Raw genomic sequence first — 22,086 nt, forward strand, 5'->3', positions numbered from 1 at the left:
TGTGTGTGTGTGTGTATGTGTGTGTATGTGTGTCAGTCAGTGTGTGTGTGTGTGTGTGTATGTATGTGTGTCAGTCAGTGTGTGTGTGTGTGTGTGTGTGTGTGTATGTGTGTCAGTCAGTGTGTATGTGTGTCAGTCAGTGTGTGTGTATGTATGTGTGTCAGTCAGTGTGGGTGTATGTGTGTCAGTCAGTGTGTATATGGGAGTCAGTGTGTGTGTGTGTGTGTGTGTGTGTGTGTGTGTGTGTGTGTGTGTGTGTGTGTGTGTGTGTGTGTGTGTGTGTGTGTGTGTGTGTGTGTGTGTGTCAGTCAGTGCGTGTGTGTGTCAGTCAGGGTGGGTCAGTGTGTGTTTATGTGAGTCAGTGTGTGTGTGTGTGTGTGTGTGTGTGTGTGGGGGGGGTGTTTGTGTGGGGGTGTGTGGGTGTGGGTGGGGTGAAGGTGTGGGGGTGTGTGGGTGGGGGTGGAGGTGTGGGTGTGGGTCAGTCAGTGTGCGTGGGGGTGTGGGTGGGTCAGTCAGTGTGCGTGGGGGTGTGGGTGGGTCAGTCAGTGTGCGTGGGGGTGGGGGTGGGTCAGTCAGTGTGTGGGGGTGTGTGGGTGGGTCAGTCAGTGTGTGGGGGGTGTGGGGGGGTGAGTCAGTGTGCGGGGGGGTGTGGGGGGGTGAGTCAGTGTGCGTAGGGGGGGTGGGGGGGTCAGTCAGTGTGCGGGGGGGTGTGGGTGGGTCAGTCAGTGTGCGGGGGTGTGTGGGTGGGTCAGTCAGTGTGCGGGGGGTCAGTCAGTGTGCGTGGGGGTGTGGGTGGGTCAGTCAGTGTGTGGGTGGGTCAGTCAGTGTGTGGGGGGTGTGGGGGGGTCAGTCAGTGTGTGGGGGGGTGTGGGGGGGTCAGTCAGTGTGTGGGGGTGTGTGGGTGGGTCAATCAGTGAGCGTGGTGGTGTGGGTGGGTCAGTCAGTGTGCGTGGGGGTGTGGGTGGGTCAGTCAGTGTGTGGGGGGGTGTGGGTGGGTCAGTCAGTGTGCGTGGGGGTGTGGGTGGGTCAGTCAGTGTGTGGAGGGGTGTGGGTGGGTCAGTCAGTGTGTGGGGGGTGTGGGTGGGTCAGTCAGTGTGTGGGGGGGTGAGTCAGTGTGCGGGGGGTTGTGGGGGGGTCAGTCAGTGTGCGGGGGGGTGTGGGTGGGTCAGTCAGTGTGCGGGAGGTGTGGGGGTGTGGGTGGGTCAGTCAGTGGATGGGTGGGTCAGTCAGTGTGTGGGGGGGTCAGTCAGTATGTGGGGGTGTGTGGGTGGGTCAGTCAGTGTGTGGGGGGGTGTGGGTGGGTCAGTCAGTGTGTGGGGGGGTGAGTCAGTGTGTGGGGGGGTAGTCAGTGTGTGGGGGGGGGGGGTGGGTGGGTCAGTCAGTGTGTGGGGGGGTGAGTCAGTGTGTGGGGGGTGCAGTCAGTGTGTATGTGTCCAGCTGCAGCCAGGGGCGGGGTGTAACATTGCGCACCACCTCTCCCCCCCTTACGCAAATTCTGAGCTCGCGCGCACACACGCACACACACACACACACACACACCCCGCACGCAATCTGCACACACACACCCCGCACGCAATCTGCACACACACACCCCGCACGCGATCTGCGCATGAGTGACCGAGGCCCTGTGCCACGCGGGTTGCGCCCGGGTTTGCGCCATGTGCCACCGCTTCCTGCGGGCGCAAGGGGCCCGCGAACGCCCGCGGCAGTGAAGGGCTGAATGTCGCCGCTGACAATGGGCGTGAGGAGCGTGTGGGTTGAACGACGCCACTGCCAGCCGCTTCTGCGCATGTGTGGCGTCCGTCAGCGGCGCCATCACAACTGCGTATGCGCGGCATAGCAGCGGTCGTGGAACAGTTAGGCGGGCCGTTAGTAGCGGCGGCGGCTATCGCCGCCGCGTATGTCAGCAGCCGGGTGGAGGTGGGGGGTGGGGGTGGGGGTGTGTGTGGGGGTGCGGCGGTGATTAGGAGCGGCGCCAGCGGCTATCGCTGCCGCCGCTGTATGTGACAGGGGACGTGTGAGCGGAGTGGCGTCCATTACGTGACGTCACTTCCGTTTCACATTTCGCCCCCCATCTATCCAGTTTTGTTCTACCAGGACTAGGTGCCACGAAAGAAGTTTCACTTCAATAACTCATATTACAAAAATGAGTGTTTTAGGGGTGTAAATTCAGAATGCCTTTTTTAAATCTCGGGGTAACCCTGTTCTTTAGCCCTCACCCATCCCCTTCTCACATGCATGCATAGACACACTGTCACCCTCCTTTTTACAAGCACACACCCAACACACACCCAACACACTTGCCCACTCTCTTCTTACACACTCCACATTTACCCTCACACATCAGGCTCACCATTTTATTCAACACACACTCCTCATTTCCCCCCCTCCACCCTCCCCCATCCCCTTCTCTCACAGCGCACTCGTCATCTTTCTTAACCCTTTCAAACCTGGCATATATGTCACATACTAATATCTAATGCCACGTCAAAAAGTGTATTTTGATTTAGGTTTGCGATAAACATCCATATGGACTCTTAAATCCAAGTCCATATATAAAAGTATATCAAGAACATGAATATGGTTTGGTGAAAAGAAGGAATTGGTAGTGCCATTCCATATAACAACAAGATCTGGGTCTATTTTGTATATCACAATATTGTGACGAAATGGCTTTCTGTCTCCAAACGTGCTGTTTCGCAGGTCTGGGGGTAGAAAACACAAATACGGTAGGGTCTAAAATAAAAAGTGCTCTGTGCAGGTGAAAATGGGCATTGATTCAAAAAGTGTTGTACTGGTGTCAGCCCCAGTTGATGCACAGTGACAGTGTGTAGAGAGGTCACATCGAAGGTGACTCAGATATAGCTGTGATGCTGCTCAACATTCTAAAATTGAATTCAGTTGCTTGTACATAACAAAAAAGATGGTACAGAGCGCACTAAAGAATGATGTTGCCTTCACATGGGAAGGCGAGTCTGTAAACAGTAAGGATGAGACGAGGAGATTCTGCTATTTCCTGTCCCGGATACAGTGGCAATACTGAAGAAGTACAGTACAATAGTTTAGAGAACAGTAGACTTTCTGATACTTGTTTACATGGAAAATTGTAGAACCAGTCTTGCAATTAGCCACTCTCTCATTTGATGTGTTTAGAGCAATGCTGATCTTGGTTTGATTGTAGCTTTAACTAAAATATTGCCACCACTGCACTCTAAAGGGGTTGCTTCCTCTTTCTGTGTAGGAGTTAGGGATAAGAATTCTAATTAGTCTGATAATATGAAATAGGTCCAGAAAAATAAAATCTTTGGTTCCATTTTTTTTTTTACATTTTGTTGCAAGACTGATCAGCATTGCATTTGAAGTATAGTTTTCCAAATACTTCTTGTAGGTTTTATGAACAAAGGCTACACTTATACACTTAAATCATCTGTTTTCTGCTTAATCTTGAAGCTAGTATAATTTAATGTACTTGACATTGACAATGATGAATACAATAAGACAACGAATTTTTTTTTTTTTTAAAAAGCACTGTGGCTTGTAATGTTACTATGTTATAAACCTTTCTTTGCTATAAACAGTTCTAAGCACTAATTAACATATTCTCATTTGTTACAAAGTTATTGGCTCCAGCTAATCATTCTCCGAATGAGATTTGACAATAGTCCTTTATGGGACTTGAAGGGTGAGGTCATTATGACATAATCTTTCAGTAAGGAAAGAATGACTAGTGTGGTACAGTAGCTCTGCAGAAAACACATTTTGTTAAAAGAAGCATTCTGTGCTCCAGTACTAATTAAGTTTGTAGCACACAAAAAATATGTCTTACATATTAAAACCAATAGACGTAGAATAAACCTGTTTCACAGTCACAAGATTTGATTTTTGTCAACATGCAAGTGAACTTCAAACCAACAACTTTGGAGTGTTGTGCTGTATGGGATTCCTCAATTAGTTTTGGAATTATTGCTGATACCACTATTTTTTTTAAAGGTTTTTTTCTTAATTATTTTAGAGGTTAGATAATTGAGTTATTACTGACATTAAAAGAGCATTTGGTGAAGCACTGTTGGTTAAATACAATTATTTGGAAAATGAACAAGTATTTTAAAGGCTTGCCGAGGTCATTTCTGAATACTGACATTTTTCCAGTCTCTCTCTACATGTATTAAAAAGGTTGCTGACAATCTGACTTTTGATGTTTGAAGGTAAATGCACAGGCCTCACAGTTGTAGAACATAGGTCATCTTCATTGAAATGAATATGACTAAAGTATTTTCTAGCATAGAAAAGATTTCTGCACAGCATATGGAGTAAGGCTACGGACCCAGTGTTGACTTCTGAATGTGCGCCTGGCATCCTGCCTTGCACAGCTAACAGGTGCGGTCTGTAGGGAGCCGAGGGAGGCACGGGGTGTGGCAAAAATGGGGGGGGGGGGTGAGGGGGGCACAGCCATGACGGAAATTTCCTGATTTTAATTCAAGTTGTGGGAAAAAAGTTGGTTATTCTTGGTAACACGCATTGAAATTGACGAGAAGAAACCTATACAGTACACTATATATAACTTCATCTATAAAAACTGTGCATTTCACCAGACAGAAATTAATGTGCCCCCTTCTGCAGCCATATAATTCGGTATTAGATCTGTATGGGTCGAAGGGAACACATATTTTCTCTATGGATTGAATGTATTCCATATTAAACATTTTTACCAATATACAGTATTAGTGTTGCAGTAAATGCAAAAATACATGCTAATGACGATCCCTATGTGACGTCTTAACATTCTACCTTAACATGCTGGGTCCTTGTATACATGGAGTACTGTATATATACAGTATATATGAAGTGTTTAGTACATTACTAAATATTTGTGGGCAGTGGCAACTGGAATCTGACTATCAAGGGGCACATAGAACAGCCTGTGAAAAAGACCGGATGAAAGGTCCAAATGGGACCTGAAACATGGTTCCTCCTCTGTTCTTGGCTGTTACAATAAATGGAGAATTGCAGTATGAACTTGTGAGTAGAGCTCCACTTTGTACCTCTGTGCTAGAGGAGACCTGCACTTTGAGGAATTTGACAGCCTGTAAAAAAGCCATGAGCTACTTTTGGAAGATGTTTGTACCATACATTTTTGGGGCACTTTTCCTTTAAGACATGCAAAACAAGAGGTATCCACTTTGCCTTACTTTCATATTCTCATATTTCATTTAATAAAAACGCAGGATACAATGCACAATTCGATTTTTTTTTTTTTTACAGGTTTTTTTCATTTGTGCTTTTTATTAACACATCAAAAAGGCTTTTTTTTCTATATACATAACACATGATTTTTTTGTAATGCAGTCTTTCTTGTGAAATAAATAATTTAAAATCTAATCTTACATCCACTGCAACACACACACAATTGGAAGTGGCAGAAACTGTTTTATTTTCTCAGGTGACTTTCTATTACTTTGTACACACATTTTTAAAAAAACGTGTCTGTATTTGGATTACATTTGATCAATCTTGGTCCTACTCATTGTAAACTAATTTATAACCTATGTTTTCTTCAAGCATATATTATTAGACTGGGTTCATTCTCCCTACTTGTTTTTCTTGCTGTGAACTCTTTACTCTTGACTAGAGTTACTAATAAAACAGTTAATGGCACCCAGATGAATGATAACAGGTGGGTGTGTGAGGATGATGTGTAGTGTGATCTTCTCCCATACAGTATCATGCAGTCAGACGTAGGGTTGACACTAGTCCACCGAGTTAATGAACTATTGCCGTCAGTTCTGTTTCCGATGAATTGATCTGTGGAAGACACATGTAGGAAACTGTATTATTATTTATAGGGGTATGCTAATTTAATGGAATGGGCTTCCTTGAGCTTTTACCTTTTTGTGTTATACAGTAAGTTTGTGCTCATTTGTATTGGCCCTTTAGACCAGTGGTTTCCAACCTTTTGTTGGTTATGGAACCCTATGTGAAATTCTGAGGAAAACCAACCCTTTTCTAACAGCGCGGGTCCGGGGCTACATAAGGAACCCCAACCCTCTCTAATAGCGCGTCTGAGATCAGATGCATTGTAAGGAACCCCAACCCTCTCTAATAGCTCGTCTGAGATCAGATGCATTGTAAGTGTAACGGGTATTCCCCCTACCCCAATCGCAGATATAGTGCATGTGAGGGGGAACCTATATGTTACCAGGTGTGGTGCGTATACCTGCAGGTTCACAGGAGGCCTGAGCCTCCGTTGATGGGAACCTGGGGTGAATCCTCTGGAACGATCTTTCTTACAGCACCTCGACCTATGTAGGATTTTAGGAGTGTAGAATGTACCCCACACAGGACCCGCATATAGTAACCACATACACAGGAGTATACGTATAACCGTTTACTTTATGTTTACTCACATGCATCAGCAACAATAACTGTGTCACTCTGTAACACTACTCCCCATGGGTGATAACCCCACACCATGTACCAAAGTCCCAAATGTCATTCACTCCCACTTAGGAGTGTATACCCCGTGTCCACCACTGTGTACCCCCACACCGTGTCCACAGTATAACCCTTGTCCCGTGGTCAGCGCTGCCACTATGTGTGAGTTGTACCACTGTAGTTGGTGCACTTAATTAACAATTAATGCCTAATGCGGCTGCACCTGGTCGTTCAAAGGATCTTCAAAAAGGATCCAACGACCTCCTGGGCGATGTCCGGTTCCACCAGCGCGGTGCTCAGTCAGGGCTGTCCACCGGGGTATGATTCCGCTCTCTCTGCGGAGTAGGCCTGATCCCAAGTCTTGGAATGGTAAGTGCAGCATCCGCTGTGTCCCTAACTGTACTGCTGACACTAAAAGGGGCAGGGTCCCTAACCTAGGGCCTGTCCCTGCAATAACACAATACTACTGAGTGGCTCAGGGCTAACTAGGGCCTAGGGGGCTGCTGGCCTAGTGCAGAGGGCCACTGACCCCTGCACCCTCATCTCCTTCCCCTAGACTTTCCTGGCGCCGACTAACGTGGGCTCTGCGCGCGAAATGTGTCAATCCCTCAGAGCAGGGAGATACTGCAGCCCTATAGGCTCCCTGGCATCATGTGGGGCGCTTCTGAGGCTCATGGGACTTGTAGTCCTTGCTAATAGCCTCCTCTGATTGGCCGTGTCTTCGCACGCTTGTAATGGCCGCCGCGAGCCCCCACTGTGCATGTGCGAGATCTCTGAGGACCTCCGCAACTGTTGCTGTACTGCGCGAAAGACAACATGGCGGTGCCCTGTACAGTCGGGCCACCACGGAGCCACCGGAGCGCTCCCTGCTCGGCCCCCAACCTCCAGAATTGCCGTGGGGTTCGCCGCTTGGGTACTCGCCCCTGCCCGTGACAGCGGAGTTAACGGGGGTCCGGGGCTACATAAGGAACCCCAACCCTCTCTAATAGCGCGTCTGTGATCAGATGCATTGTAAGGAACCCCAACCCTCTCTAATAGCGCGTCTGAGATCAGATGCATTGTAAGGAACCCCAACCCACTCTGATAGCTCGTCTGAGATCAGATGCATTGTAAGGAACCCCAACCTTCTCTAATAGCCTGTCTGTGATCAGATGCATTGTAAGGAACCCCAACCCTCTCTAATAGCGTGTCTGAGATCAGATGCATTGTAAGGAACCCCAATCCCCTCTAATAGCGCATCTGAGATCAGATGCATTGTAAGGAACCCCAACCCTCTCTAATAGCGCATCTGAGGTCAGATGCATTGTAAGGAGCCCCAACCCACTCTAATAGCGTGTCTGAGATCAGAAGCATTGTAAGGAACCCCAGCCCTCTCTAATAGCGCGTCTGAGATCAGATGCATTGTAAGGAACCCCAACCCTCTCTAATAGCGCGTCTGAGATCAGATGCATTGTAAATTGTTCTGTATTTGATACAATTTTAAAATTACCTTAAAATGACAGGAAACCTTTTAGAGATTTCTGGGGAATCCTACGATTCCTAGGAACCCTGGTTGAAAAACACTGCTGTAGGCAGTAGACAGGATGGATTAGAGTTTGGGTAAACACCTGATTGGCAGTCTTAAAAGAACATTCTTAACTTCAAAAGAAACAAAAGCAGCCATATGTTTGTCTTAAATATGATAATAGTTGTTATGGACAGACAATTAAGTGGTTTTCATTTCTTTTTAGGGGAAACGAACAGGGTTTTCATACATGAGCATCAAAACCCTCACAGACTTCGATTGTAAGCTCTCCGGAGCAGGATTTCCTTTCCTATTGTCTGATTTTGCTGCACTTAATGTATTATTATAATTCCCTGTACTGTATTCTTTGTGAAGCGCTGAGTACACTTTTGGTGCTATATAAATAAGACATACAATACAATCTCTATTTTAGGTATCTGTAGTACTTTTACATTTCAGTAAGTTTGTCCCCTTTAATACAGTATGCTGTGAAGTTCCACTTGCATAGGAATATTTAAGCTGAGCTCTTCCCAAACACGGACAAGACAGATTTACAGCATATTGAGAAGGGGCCTAAGGCCCAGATTCACTAAATAGCATAAATACGAATCGAAGAGACTGCCTGTGTGTTTTGGGTATTAAACCTCATACGTTTATAATTGGTCTCAAAGGACCAATGGTTTTGAACTGACTAACCCATTCAAAGCAATGTTTATAATCAGTTTTACACATTTAGGATTCAAAGCACATGCTGTAACTACTTTTAACCTCTGTTCCAGTCTAGTTAACCTATTATTATATCTTCCGCATGACAATTCAGTTGTATCTACATTCTATTAGGACTGTTGGAATAATAAATTACAGTATACACATGATAAATAATTTTGTTTTTAATACCATACCTATTATGTCTTGTATATAATGTATACTCTGTTCATTTATGTAACTGTATTTGTAACCATGTATTATTTGTCTTAACTCTGTGCCCAGGACATAATTGAAAACGAGAGGTAACTCTCAATGTATTACTTCCTGGTAAAATATTTTATAAATAAATAAATAAATACTAGAGGTCTATCAAGAAACATACAGTATATGTTTAAGGGTCTGATTTACAGCATGCAAACCTTAGTCTCCAAATTAAATAGCAATTTGGTAAACTGCGTTAATATATATGTATATGTGTGTGTGTATATATATACATATATATATATATATATATATATATATATATATATATATATATATATATATATATATATATAATTATGTTTCTTCTATTTCTATTCCAATCTTCACCACCAACCTCATTGTTTTATAAGATTTTCACAGCATCAACGTGTTATACATCCACTGGAGATGATCATTATTAATTACTTGACTGATTAAAAAAAAAAAAATCAGTGTATATGAGCTCGGCATGAAGAATTTATATGAAGATCCTAATGCTCTTACCAGAGTGTGCAATTGTTCATTTCTTAGCAACACTAATTCCGTGGTGCATAACATACTGATGGTAACTCTACATTTGTATTCACAAGAGAAGACATTTCTCGAAGTGATAGGAGAGCAATGCATAGTTTAAATTCACTGAGATACTGACTGGGTCATTGGCATTCTCTACATTTCTCCCCTGGCAGTGAAGCATAATGTTGGTTTTACAATCTATTTGGTAATGGTTTTGTCAGATGAACAAAAGAGGGAGCATATGCGAGCTCCACTTTCTTTGCCACCTGGAAGCTTTGAGAATTATGTGCAGAAGAGCTGTACTGCAGGGAGTTTTGTTATGGTCAGATGTACGCAGGAGATTCTGAAAATATAGACCAGTACAAGCACTAGATGTCCAAGGGGTTTAACTCCAATTGTCCCTATAATCCAATAAATATATAAAACATCAATAGGTAATGCAGATGATATATAGAGGACCAAGAGAAAGGTTCAACTGAGGAACTGAAATGATGGACCTAGAGTAGTCTTCTTTTAGTCACAAAGTCTGTGAAAGTGCCGCCTGTTTTCTACAATTGCTTATACGCTGACCGCAGTGCACCTGTGGCATCTGACTTCTGCAGTTATCGTGTATCCGAAGGGCTCCAACCTACACTTCTACGTGGTGACACTGATGGTATTACCGGTTTACACAAGTATATTTATTTGACTTGTCAGTATTGTCTGTCTTGCTTATCAAAGCAAGATATGCACTAAATATCCATGTTTGCTCCAAATATAGATACATGTTGCCAAAAAGGACATACAGTACAGTAAATGTATTTCCAAGTGTATCAAGGGGATGCTCCGTTTGTCATAAAAGTTGAAGAGGAGGATTTTAAATGAGCAGTTCTTAATACAGTACTTATGTTTTTTTAGCCACCATATTTTGTTTATAAGTTTGAAACCGTGGGGTCCCCCTGAGCCAACTGCCACATTTGTCTGCTTTGGGGACCCCCCCAGTGCACTGAGATATGTGCTGGTGAAGTTGCTGGACTTATCTCCCTCAGGGGAAACAAAATGGCTGCCAAATCTCGGGTGTAATAGGAAGCGGCAACATGATCATTTGTTGCTTCCTATTTGGTGGCCATTTGCAAATCCCCATTAAGTAATACTGGTAACTTTACCAGCAAGTGTCCCGGGAACCCGGTTTCCCCAGAGCTCAAAAGAACGCTGTTCAACTCTGAAGAACCTTCGCCTCCCACGTTCCAATCCTGTACAAAAAGAAACTGGAGGTTAGTTATAAAAACGCCACTTGTTAACACATACACATACGCTACAGCCCCAGTATTTACTGATGCACGCCTGCCAACCTGGCGGCGCGTGCAAAGATAAAAGCTGCGATCGGCGGTCTCTAGGGGAGCGGTTGGGGGCAGGGCCATGACCGGGCATATCTGCCCTTTTCCTTGCGACCATCTGATCGCGTCACGGCACGGGAAGACAACATTCTTGTCTTCTTTGCTAGCGTATGTGTAATCGCGCTTTGCGTACCCACACACACTGCCACTGGGGCCTGCCCCATAGAGGGCTGTGCTGTGGTGTTTTGCGCGCACGCTGTAGTGTGCCGCAGCGACCACTGGGAACCTGGGCTAAGCATAGTGCTTCCACTGCAGCTAGGGATTCTGGGTAATGACACGCAAATAAGCACACAGTGTCACCTTATGCTTCATGTCCATGCACATATATTGACCTTGATCAACAGACTTGCCTACGAGTGAATGTAGTTACTTGTTGCCTTTTTACGAACTGATGTAACTTTTTAAATCACAAAAAATAATGATAAAATATACACTGAGGTTCCTTGCAATCCTTGTAATTGATCATGTTCAACCTTATGGCTCCTGCACTGCTTTATTGATTTCAGTGGAAAGCAAAATTAAAATGCCAGAGCAGCAGTTGAATACTAAACCAAGGATTCTCTTCCGTGGTTGTTCTCTTTGCTCGAGCAGAGTATCTGTAATTTTTTTTATAGAGAGATGTAGTGTAACCAAGCCAAGGAAAATATCACTTTTAATCCAATGACTATGAAGTTATGAGCTATGTTGCTTTAAAACGGTTTTGGGCACATCTTCATGTTACAGGTATTTTTTTTTTAAACTTAATTTTTATTAAAAAAATTTAGGGAGGGGGGGGAATGAAGAAAATAAAAAATGGGGGAGAAGGAAGGGTACAAAAAATAGAGATGGAAGAAAGTACACATTCATTTACAATTTTACCTAACAAGACTTCTTAAAATATTCTATCACACATTTAATATAAATTTCAAATTTTTTTGTTTTGTTATTATAACAAAATTAAGTGGGTATTAATTTCTGGTTGATTTTCACTCAGAATCCAAGGTAACCACACCTTCTGAAACTCTGTGTAGGTGTTGTTATTAAGACTAACCAGTTTTTCCATGTAGCAAATCTGCCAGATTTTATTTTTAATATGTGGTGGGGATGCCCACTCATAGCATCTTATTGGCTGGAAATCAAAATGTGGTCACAAAGGTTTTTCGGTTTGGACCTACCAATGGATCCCTGGTTATTTCTTTTAAACAAACCATATTACCTCCTCACGAGACATGAAAATAAATAACTCTGCCACATATCTTCAGCCGCAAGACGCGAATTAGCGGCAGTATGGAAACAAACAATTATTCCCTCAATTCCCAATATGTTACAGGTATTTAAAGGTAATCCAGCAACATTTCACAATATATAGCTAATGAAAACATAGAAATCTGGTGCGGGGAAAGATGCAGAGAAAAAGAAAGGGGTTACTGGTAAAGATGTAGTTTAGAGGGCAATTAATACATCAAATGGTCCATTAGTACAACACATAGAGATACAGGTGCGCCGACGAGTATTCTAAAACTTGCATTAAACTTTCCTTGGAAAATCTGGGGCTATCACCAACAAGATCCAGGTACATCCTGGGTGCATGCTGCAAACATTTCAGTGACATTCCTGCAGAGACTAATGGCCCATCGGATTAACACAGCAGGGGTCCCTGCCAGTCCCATTCAGTTTGAATGGGACTGCCAGGGTCCCCCCGCTGTTAATCCGATGGGCCATTAGTCTGTCTGCAGAAATGTCACTGAAATGTTGCAGCATGTACCCAGCATGTACCTGGGTCTTGTTGGTGATTGCCCCAGATTTGTTTCAGAATACACGTCGGCACTACAGTATGAGTTTAATAGTTATACAGCATAGTACCACTCTGCACAGTACAATTTCTGCACAAAATCACTGTAGTTCCAAGTCAACGTTTAAAGTGTTTCATTACATGCTGTACTTTGTAAGCAAAAGGGAAAAAAGGTAATCGATTCGTCATTATAGTAACGTTCGTAATCCTGTTTCTATTTTATCAGCTGGGGATAGTAACATCTGGTCAGCAATGAAGTATTTTCTTCCCCAAATTCTTTATTTGTTGCCACAGGGAGGTAAAGTAACCGTGCTTCCAAACTGACCGAAATGAAATGCAATCAATAAGTCCGTATCGAGTAGTTAAGTATTTTTTTAAAACTCCATGACCGTTTCAGTACATTTAATGGCCTCCGGTGAAATTGTGCGCAGGCATAGCTGAGCTGTAAAATTATTTGCAAGTTACAATTTAAATCCTCATACAAAAAATAAATAACAAATTAGGAGAAAAAGACGTGTTCTGGTCATACCGACGTAGACTGTGTAATGTCAATAACTATACGAACACTAAATATAAAATACTATATTTCGTTATTACTTGACTATTTTTGCCGTGCTTTTCTATTTAAAACTGTGTTTTTATGTCGCCTAACAGTCATTTTATATGACTATTTTGCAAGTTCGTGTTGCAGTTGAAGAATTGTTGTTCGGATTATTTTACAGGAAAGAGATGATGAAGGGTCATTGCTAGTAAATTTAAATTAGGCCTCATCACATGGCTGGCAAGGGTTTCAATAAACCCACATCTTTTAGTCACCCAGAGCAGGGGTTCTCGACTCCAGTCCTTAAGCCCCCTCCCCCAACAGGTCTGGTTTTCAGGATATCAAACCTTAAATAGAGGTGGCTCAATCAGCGGTTCAGCTGAAGAGCCTGCTTCAGCACAGGTTTGATTGAGCCACCTGGGCTGAAGCAGGGATATCTGAAAACCTGACCTGTGGGGGAGGGGGGGTGTCTTGAGGACTGGGGTTGAGACCCCCTGACCTACAGTACTCTCAACAGCTATACTCGCCAACTGGCCTGCAGTACATGCGCTTGAAAGTGTTATTCCCAATATTACTTTGTATTGCAACAAATTCATTTTCAGAGTGGTGAAGCTTGGATCCAAAATGCATCTTTAAGTTTTGTTTTTAATATGTTTACGTCACACTGACAAATACCAGGTGGCGCTATAATTTTTGGTCACAATATCCTGTTCATTTTATATAGACATATTTTAAATGTGTTAAGGAAAGACTAATGGTAAATGTGAGATTTAAAATGCCAGTTAAACATGAAGAGTGAGTATGTTTGTTTTATATGGTTGGTTAAATGTATTTTTTGTTGGGGGGGCGGGGGGCTTTAATTGAATGGGTTGGAGTAGGGGAGAGCATGACAAAAACGATGCAAAATGCGTTGGCTGTTCACATGGCATGTACTGCATGTCTGATCATCACATTTACTTGCTTAAATGGCTACATATTTAATTTTGTGTTTAACTAATTATTTGTTATTTCTCTCTCTAAAATAATTAAAGCTACTTTACCCTTGTTAATTTTCTAAAATATTATAAGTCTGCCATAAAGTGTAAGATGTTGCATGGAAATCTCTGCGTCAATCCTCATCTCCTTTATGTAACAGCTCCTAACAAAAATTAATCACGGGGGAGTACAGTATGTATCCGGACTACAAAACTAGCTAACTAGAGTTATGTCCTATAGGATACAATGGAATTTTTTGCTTTAATAAATATGGTGCATTTTTTTTTTGTTGCTCCAGTTTTGCAGCTGGGAGATATTGAAGAGCACAAATATTGGCGAATATATAACAACGAATTGCTTATTCTATATCAAGAAGATTGCTTCAGCTTTAGAATCTCCCCTTAGTTTTTTTTGTGTTTTTCTTTTCTTAGGTTGGATTTAAACACATAATCCACCCAGTTTAATTTTTTTTTTAAGTTCATAGTCTGGGTGAGGTGGTCCCTAGTGATGAACTGTGCTGAGATTTGTCATTCTCCCTAATTGCTGAGATGCTACCTTCTATTTATATCGGGGGGGAAAAAAACAAAAAGATGCAAATTCATCAGTCATTATTGTCTTAAAGACCTTTCCGCTTCCTACCGGTTAGATGGGATAAAACTAACTTGCCAGCCATTTTAATTTTGCAACTTGGAATAAATAAATGTAACACAAAGACTTTGGATCTAGGGTGTCACAAAGATTTGGAGAGGGAAAAAAAAGCCAAATTCTGCTCTTGAGGGTCCCTAGTTTACAACCTGTTTGGGAAAGGAATGCTTGCTGCTTTAAACAAAGAACACAAGTTGTAGAGTAAATGAGCTAAACACACTTATTTTAGTTTCTGTAGCTGAATAGAGTGGCCTCCTTCAGAGCTACCGTCCTTAAGATTACTTCAATTGGAACCACAGAGGCAGTGCTGCCATGCATTTAGCTTGTGTTTAAAAGCTTGTAATGCATTAGCCCTAAACCACTGTAGTTCCAAACATGCTGGCGTATTAAAGGTCTCAGCATGTATTTTGTCCCCCCACAGCTCAGAACCCGTTTGATAAACTACCAGACTTGCTCAGTTTAGCACTGCAAAATGTCCTAAATGCCCATACCCTTAAGTAAATGTCCTTAACCTCTTCAGCGCTGTGAGTACCTACTGTACAAAACACAATTGAAACCCAATGCGTTTCTAGATACCACTATTTCTGAAAGGATTCGTTCATATTTCCCCACAAATAGCTATTGCTGGAAAAAAAATTTTTCTGCATGAATGAAAGCATTTTGCTAGGGGCTTACCATGTAATATAACGCAAAATGCGTTTTTTTTGATGATGGCATGGATTATAATCATAATCAACAGTTTTGTTTATTTTGATCTGGGGATACAGAAACCATCCATGTCACCCACATATTACCCTTTCTTCTTAAAAGGGGTTCATTACATTCTGAATACTATGCCTCAATTTTACTGTAATAATTTTGCTGGTTACCAGGTGGGCTGGCAGTTGAAAAATTTGGTGAATGCCCTACGAGAGGACCCGAGTGGTGTTATCTTAACTTTGAAAAAGCGACCTCAGAGCATGCTTACCTCAGCACCAGCATTACTGAAAAATATGAGATGGAAGCCCCTTGCTCTGCAGGTAATAAAGCTTAATTATAAGTCATACGCCATCATCTTAGCCATAGACAATTTCTGCAATGCTTTAATGTGCCTCATCTCAGCAGCATACACACGAATAATTCATGTCTTTGGAAGTCACTTCTGCAATGAAATGTGCTCTTGAGCACAGCTCGTCTTTGTCAAATGTAACCACTAATGCAGGGGTCTAACTCCAGTCCTCAAGGGCTGGTAACAGGGTCAGGCCAACGACTGAGCCACCTATGCTGAAGCAGGGATATCCTTCTAACCTGACCTGTTGGCGGCCCTTGAGGACTGGAGTTTGCCACTCCTGTTCTAATGCAAGAAACGGCCTTGGTTATGCTAAATAGGAAATAAGATTGTATGTGTTTGCCAATAGTGTCCCGTGGACCGTAAAAACAGTACGATCCATATGTTTGCAAAATCATGCAGTTAATGTCTGGCCATTCCTTCAATTCTGACGTACTGCTGCTTGAGGTTCACCATAACAAACGGGATTTAGGACCATTTTATAATGAGCCCTAGCCAACAATTGTTCATTCGCCTTATTAACAAGACTGAAGTATCCTAGTTACTGCATATTTTATTGAACCCATAATTGAATGATAATGAGTGTCATATCTTATTTTTTTAGTGGTATGATGATGAAATGAAAACATATTCCTGGACACGTATATCAGTAAGCACAACCTCAAGTTACTAGATTTGTAGTGGAGTGTAAAAGTGATTTCATTTTGCTTTCTTTATTTTTTGCCTTTTTGGGGGGGGGGGGAGGAGAACACACCATTAAATGAATCAATGCCCCGAACCCACATAGCAACATACAGTATGTTGGTTTTGCAATCAAATCTGTCTGCAATGTTGCCACTTCTATTCCATTTTTAGCAGTTGTTTTTATAAATTAAGATTTCTCATTGAAGCCTTGAAGCTTAACTGTGAAAATCTCAATAACAAAAATGACAACATGTTCTTTAGCGGTTTGTTACTAGCTTATAAACTAAAGAACGAGTACAGCAATAATTTCACATTTTAATAATATAATAATAATAACATTTTCTGTGATTACTGCTGTGGTTTAAATAGGCCATGCAAAATATGTCTGTATATCACTATTCCTCCAACACCAGAACACTCCTGGAGGATTTTGCAATGAAACGTAATCAGTGTGAAAAAGGAAAAGGTTTTTTTTTTTTTGCTTGTAAACCATAAAATTAAGATGTTAGGCTGAGTCTTGGGGATTTGTATGTTTCTACATTCTGTAGTTGTTGCAGATATTCTGTACTGTTCTATATGGGGGATGAGTGATCGGATATCCATAATACTGTAGGCAGTCGATACTGGCTCAGATCCGCACTTTTAAATGATGACTAAAAAGCATATTCTTATCTCTTGCTTGCCACTGTTGCCAGATTGATATTTAGCTCTAGCTAACTTGTAATAACATTATGGTTTTCCTAGGTATTGCTTAAGCATTACATATTTTCTTTTTGAAAAGAAGACACATTATAAGATTAGGATAAGAATGGTTGAGCATGGTACGTATGAGCACTGTATATTTATATATATATATATTTTATATATATACATATATAAACAGGCCTCGACAAATGCACTCGCCCGCACCCCTTGGGCGAGTGCATTTTACACGCTGGTGAGGTGTTTCGGCGGGGTTCTGCGGCAGTGTGGTGCAGCATCTACCGGCATTTTCCTCCTTCTCAGCCTGCATTCTCCTCCAACTGCATTGAAAATGGCCATTCGGCGTCAAATAACGCCGTTCTGCCATGCCAACTGGATGCTACGTGATGTCACGTGGCGTCAAGGAGGCAGTTTCGGAGCAGATGTGACACTGTGTAGCAAGGAGGCAGCTGAGAGTGAGCGGGCAGTCCTATTCAGCTGGGTGCGCACCGCTCGAGCAGCTGCAGAGGGACTCCCTGACCATGCCAACGGAACTCCAGGACACATGGCGCGCATTCCGGAGTTCCGTCTGCTGCACTCCACGGGATGCGGTGGAAGGGGAAGCATTGTCCCGCTGTCACTCTGCAGATCTGACATGGGAGACCTGACAACCTCCCATGGCCCCCCGCATGACGAGATGCTTGGAGCTCGAAGGTCCCACGCCACGGAGGACAGGAACTGACGTGACCGGTGCCTGGCTTGCCCGGTGACACGCGCATGTGCAGGACCCCAGAAGTACACCGCAACATCATGATTAGCTGCCTGGACCACACCGAACTCTCTGCTGCACAGGTGGGCCTCCTCCCTTTCCAATGAATGGTCCCTTCACAATGAATATAGTTACCCACCACACAGTCAACACACAGTCACCCACCACGTCATCCATCCAGTCACCCACCCACCAACCCACACAGTCTGTTAGTCACCCACACACCCAGTCACCAACCCAGTCAGTCAGTCAGTCACCCAGTCAGTCAATCACCCACCCAGTCAGCCACCCAGTCAGTCATCCAAGTCACCCACCCAGTCAGTCACCCATCCAGTCACCCACCCACCCAGTCAGTCAGTCACCCACCCAGTCAGTCAGTCAGTCACCCACCCAGTCAGTCAGTCACCCACCCACTCAGTCAGTCAGTCACCCACCCAGTCAGTCACCCATCCAGTCAGTCACCCACCCAGTCAGTCAGTCACCCACCCACCCAGTCAGTCAGGCACCCAGTCAGTCACCCACCCAGTCAGTCACCCACCCACCCAGTCAGTCACCCACCCAGCCAGAATAGTCACCCACCCAGTCACCCACCCAGCCAGAATAGTCACCCACACACCCACCCCGGATAGTCACCCACACACCCACCCAGAATAGTCACCCACACACCCACCCAGAGTAGTCACCCACACACCCACCCAGAATAGTCACCCACACACCCAACCAACCAGACTAGACACCCACACAATCACACAATCACACACTCACACAGTGTCACTCACACATTCACAAACATGAGGAATTCACATTTAGTATAAATATAGAAGTGCAAATAGTTAAAACACCAGTGTGTGCCGTGCACACACGTTCTAAGTGAAACTGCTTTGCGTTTTGTCACTGAAATTGTGTTTTGATTTTTAATTAAAAACAGCACCATAACAACTACAATTTCTGTGACAAAAGACATAGACGTTTCACATAAAATGCATGTGCATTAAAGATTCTAAGATGCAATATTTACTTCAAAGCTACAAACGAAAGTCCACTGAATATTCTTTGGCACAAAGAATATGAACTTGTAGGTGAACTTCAAACTTGTAGATTATTTTGACTGGTATACTCAAAAATGAAAAACATTTAACGTTTATTTGCAAAGTTAATTAGTAAAAGTGTGAATTGCATTCAAATAAGAAGAAATGGTCATTGGTAGAAACACGGGGGAGGAGGGGGATCACACCGGCACAGCATCGGCCACAGATACGCTGCTCTCTCTGGATGGAGAGAAATGAGAGGCCAGGAAGGGAAGGGAGGAGTTTGGCAGCTAAACCCTGACAGCTGGATATCTTATCTACCCTATATATCTTACCTGCCCTATACCTACACCGAAATAACCTATACTGCTTTCTTCCAGATCTGACTCTCAAGCTTCACACGGGAGACATCGTAATTGCCCCTAACCCAGAAGACAGGTAGGGAACACCTCCGCTCCAATATATAACATTGCGGGAATGAGGGTACCTGGACATTGAGGGACTGCGGATCAGGTAAGATCCCAGGCGGGATTGCTGCTTTAGAAATTGTGAAGTGGGGGCATCCAGGCACTGCTCAAGGGGTTCAGGAAACTATTATTCACATCTGGCTTTTTTTCTAGATTAGTGAGTTCATCCTACATTTTTACACACACACACACACACACACACACACACACACACACACACACACACACACACACACACACACACACACACACACACACACACACACACACACACACACACACACACACACACACACACACACACACACACACACACACGTAACTATGTAGCAAGGAGTAATTGTAGTAAAGTATAAAAGTAATATAATAAATAAACTATGTCAAAAAACAAATGTTGTTATTAGTTCTTATTAAGAATTTATTCCATTTTTTTTAAGTATATAGAAGAAAAAGCACCTGATCCTAGTGTAATATCATTGATACAAATTAAATAGTCTTGAACATAGGCAATTTAAAACTCACAAACATCCGAAGTTTTAGTGCGTGTTATGAGAATACTCATACTCCAACATGAACCATGAAGCTTCTCCACTTCTCTGCTTGTACTCCTCTGCTCAAATGGTTACGATGTCACCTCCTCACGAGTCCTCCCAGTAAGTGTTATCTCTTCGAGAGTCCTCCGGCAAACCGAAGCAGGTACGCAGCATTCTGGTCAGGGGAACTCCCAATCAGCGTTCCGATCAGGGGAACATCTCCACCTGTGTATGTTACTTTGTTTCTAGAATTAGCATAACTAATCTCATTAGATTACAGAGAATTATACAATAAACTAAAATATTTTAAACGAACACATTATTCATTCTTTGCACAATTGTGCGCCATATATTCAATACAATACAAACACCATATGATACAAATGGAGGAAGAAAAACCTCTATATTATTAGGCTTATATAGAGGCCAGTGGAGATCTATTAATTTCAATTCATTTGATTTTAATTTAATTTAACACTTAATAGCATAAAAGGGTTCATTAAATGTAGCTACCTATATACCACATATAGTACAGTATGTAACAAAGTGGAAGTTGATACTTGAATGAAAACCTGTCCCAAGGTGGCTAACCAGATTTACTTGAAATTGTCAATCTACTATTATGTTGAAAACACATATAGAGATACATTGTAATGAGTCATAAATTAACCAGTCCCAACTTTTAGATCATTGTTGATATTCATTGAACAAATTCCAACTTTTTAGTCATTAGCCATCTATATGTGAAAATAGGTAGAAGAGTAAAGATACTTTAAACCTTAGTTTATATATAAATTTGTATTTTTATTTCCTTTACAATGTTTGATACTTAATTTTAAAGTTTTTTTTTTAGAGTTTTTAATTTCTTTATCATTTGTTTATTTTTAAATCTTCAAAATTGTAATTTTCACATTTTATTCCCAAAATGTTTGTGATGTTTTTTGAAAATAACAATTTAAATTTTAAATATAATATTTATTTTTCACCAAGAGAATAGACCAGGGCCAACGCCCATCAATTAGCCGTGCATTCCACAATCTGACAGTCCTGTATTGTACAGCATTCATGTGAATATACCTATTCTACATTTTACTTATGAAATTAAATCCGATGGGTCATTAAGAGTCTCACAGAACTGTTGAGGCATTTACTGTGAGACTGCCCCAGAATCTCCCAGGTAAGTGTTCTAATACTGGTGGCTGCATCTGTATATTCACCAAATTATTTAGAATATACAGATGCAGCGGCCTTAATTCGAATATTTCACAGAGCCGTTTTTGTGTGCTCTGCTGTATTCCACACGGCATTCACGCAGCCAATCACACCAGGCACACGTGTTTATCGCGGTTGATTTGCTTGAATTTCATGGATTATGTTTCTTTAGGTGCAATTCTTCACGTATCCGTGGCAGTGGGGGTTCTTATGACCAGGGGGGGGGCTGGCCTTCCCCTTGCTGTCCCACCCCCACCCCTCCCCTGGCCAGGGGAGGAGGCACACAGGGCCTACTTAAGGCCGGGATGGCGGGCAGCTGGGAGTGGCATTTACCCCTCTTAGTTTTATGTATAAATAAATAGCCGCGGCCATTTTACCTCCATTTCCCGTTTCCTGTCGTTATTCCAGGGGTTATATGTAGGTACGAGGCAGGGGAGAGGGGAACCGCCTAGCAGCCTCCCTGGTCATGAATAATGTGTTCGTTTAAGATATTTTAATTTATTGTATAATTCTCTGTAATCTAGTGAGATTAGTTATGCTAATTCTAGAAACAAAGTAACATACAGAGGTGGAGATTTAATTAGTCTCTCCTGATTGGTTTCTGGGACTTTTTACTATGTGTACACACAACTAGAACCCATCCCCTGATGAACTCAGCTTGACTGACGAAACACATAGGGCTGTGTGCTGCTGAGAAGCTGTGTACCGTAGCTTACAACTCGGAATCACTACGCCTCAGAAGGAGTGTCTATTCTACCCTGAGGATTGGGAGTTCCCTGACCGTAACGCTGCGTTCCTGCTTCGTGTTGCTGGAGGACTCTCTAAGAGATAACACTTATTGGGAGGACTCGTGAGGAGGTGACCTCGTAACCATTTCAGCAGAGGAGTACAAGCGGATCAGCTTCATGGTTCATGCTTGGGTATGAGTATTCTCCTAACACGCATTAAAACGT

At 42.8% G+C, this 22,086-nt stretch overlaps 1 protein-coding gene across 3 annotated transcripts in view; it reads left to right on the top strand.

Annotated features, from left to right (window-relative positions):
• CNKSR2 (connector enhancer of kinase suppressor of Ras 2) overlaps positions 1–22,086 on the top strand; it is a 548,762-nt gene that overhangs the window by 267,578 nt on the left and 259,098 nt on the right. For 2 of the 3 annotated variants that reach the window (XM_075589347.1, XM_075589349.1), the window contains exons 10-11: positions 15,584–15,730; positions 16,364–16,408. The exons of the other annotated variant lie outside the window; for it this stretch is intronic. In XM_075589347.1, the coding sequence (XP_075445462.1) occupies positions 15,584–15,730; positions 16,364–16,408 (192 nt within the window). The remainder of the gene's footprint in view (positions 1–15,583; positions 15,731–16,363; positions 16,409–22,086) is intronic. 3 annotated transcript variants of the gene reach the window in all.

This window comes from Ascaphus truei, chromosome 3 (genome assembly GCF_040206685.1).
Source record: "Ascaphus truei isolate aAscTru1 chromosome 3, aAscTru1.hap1, whole genome shotgun sequence".
Lineage (NCBI taxonomy): Eukaryota > Metazoa > Chordata > Amphibia > Anura > Ascaphidae > Ascaphus > Ascaphus truei.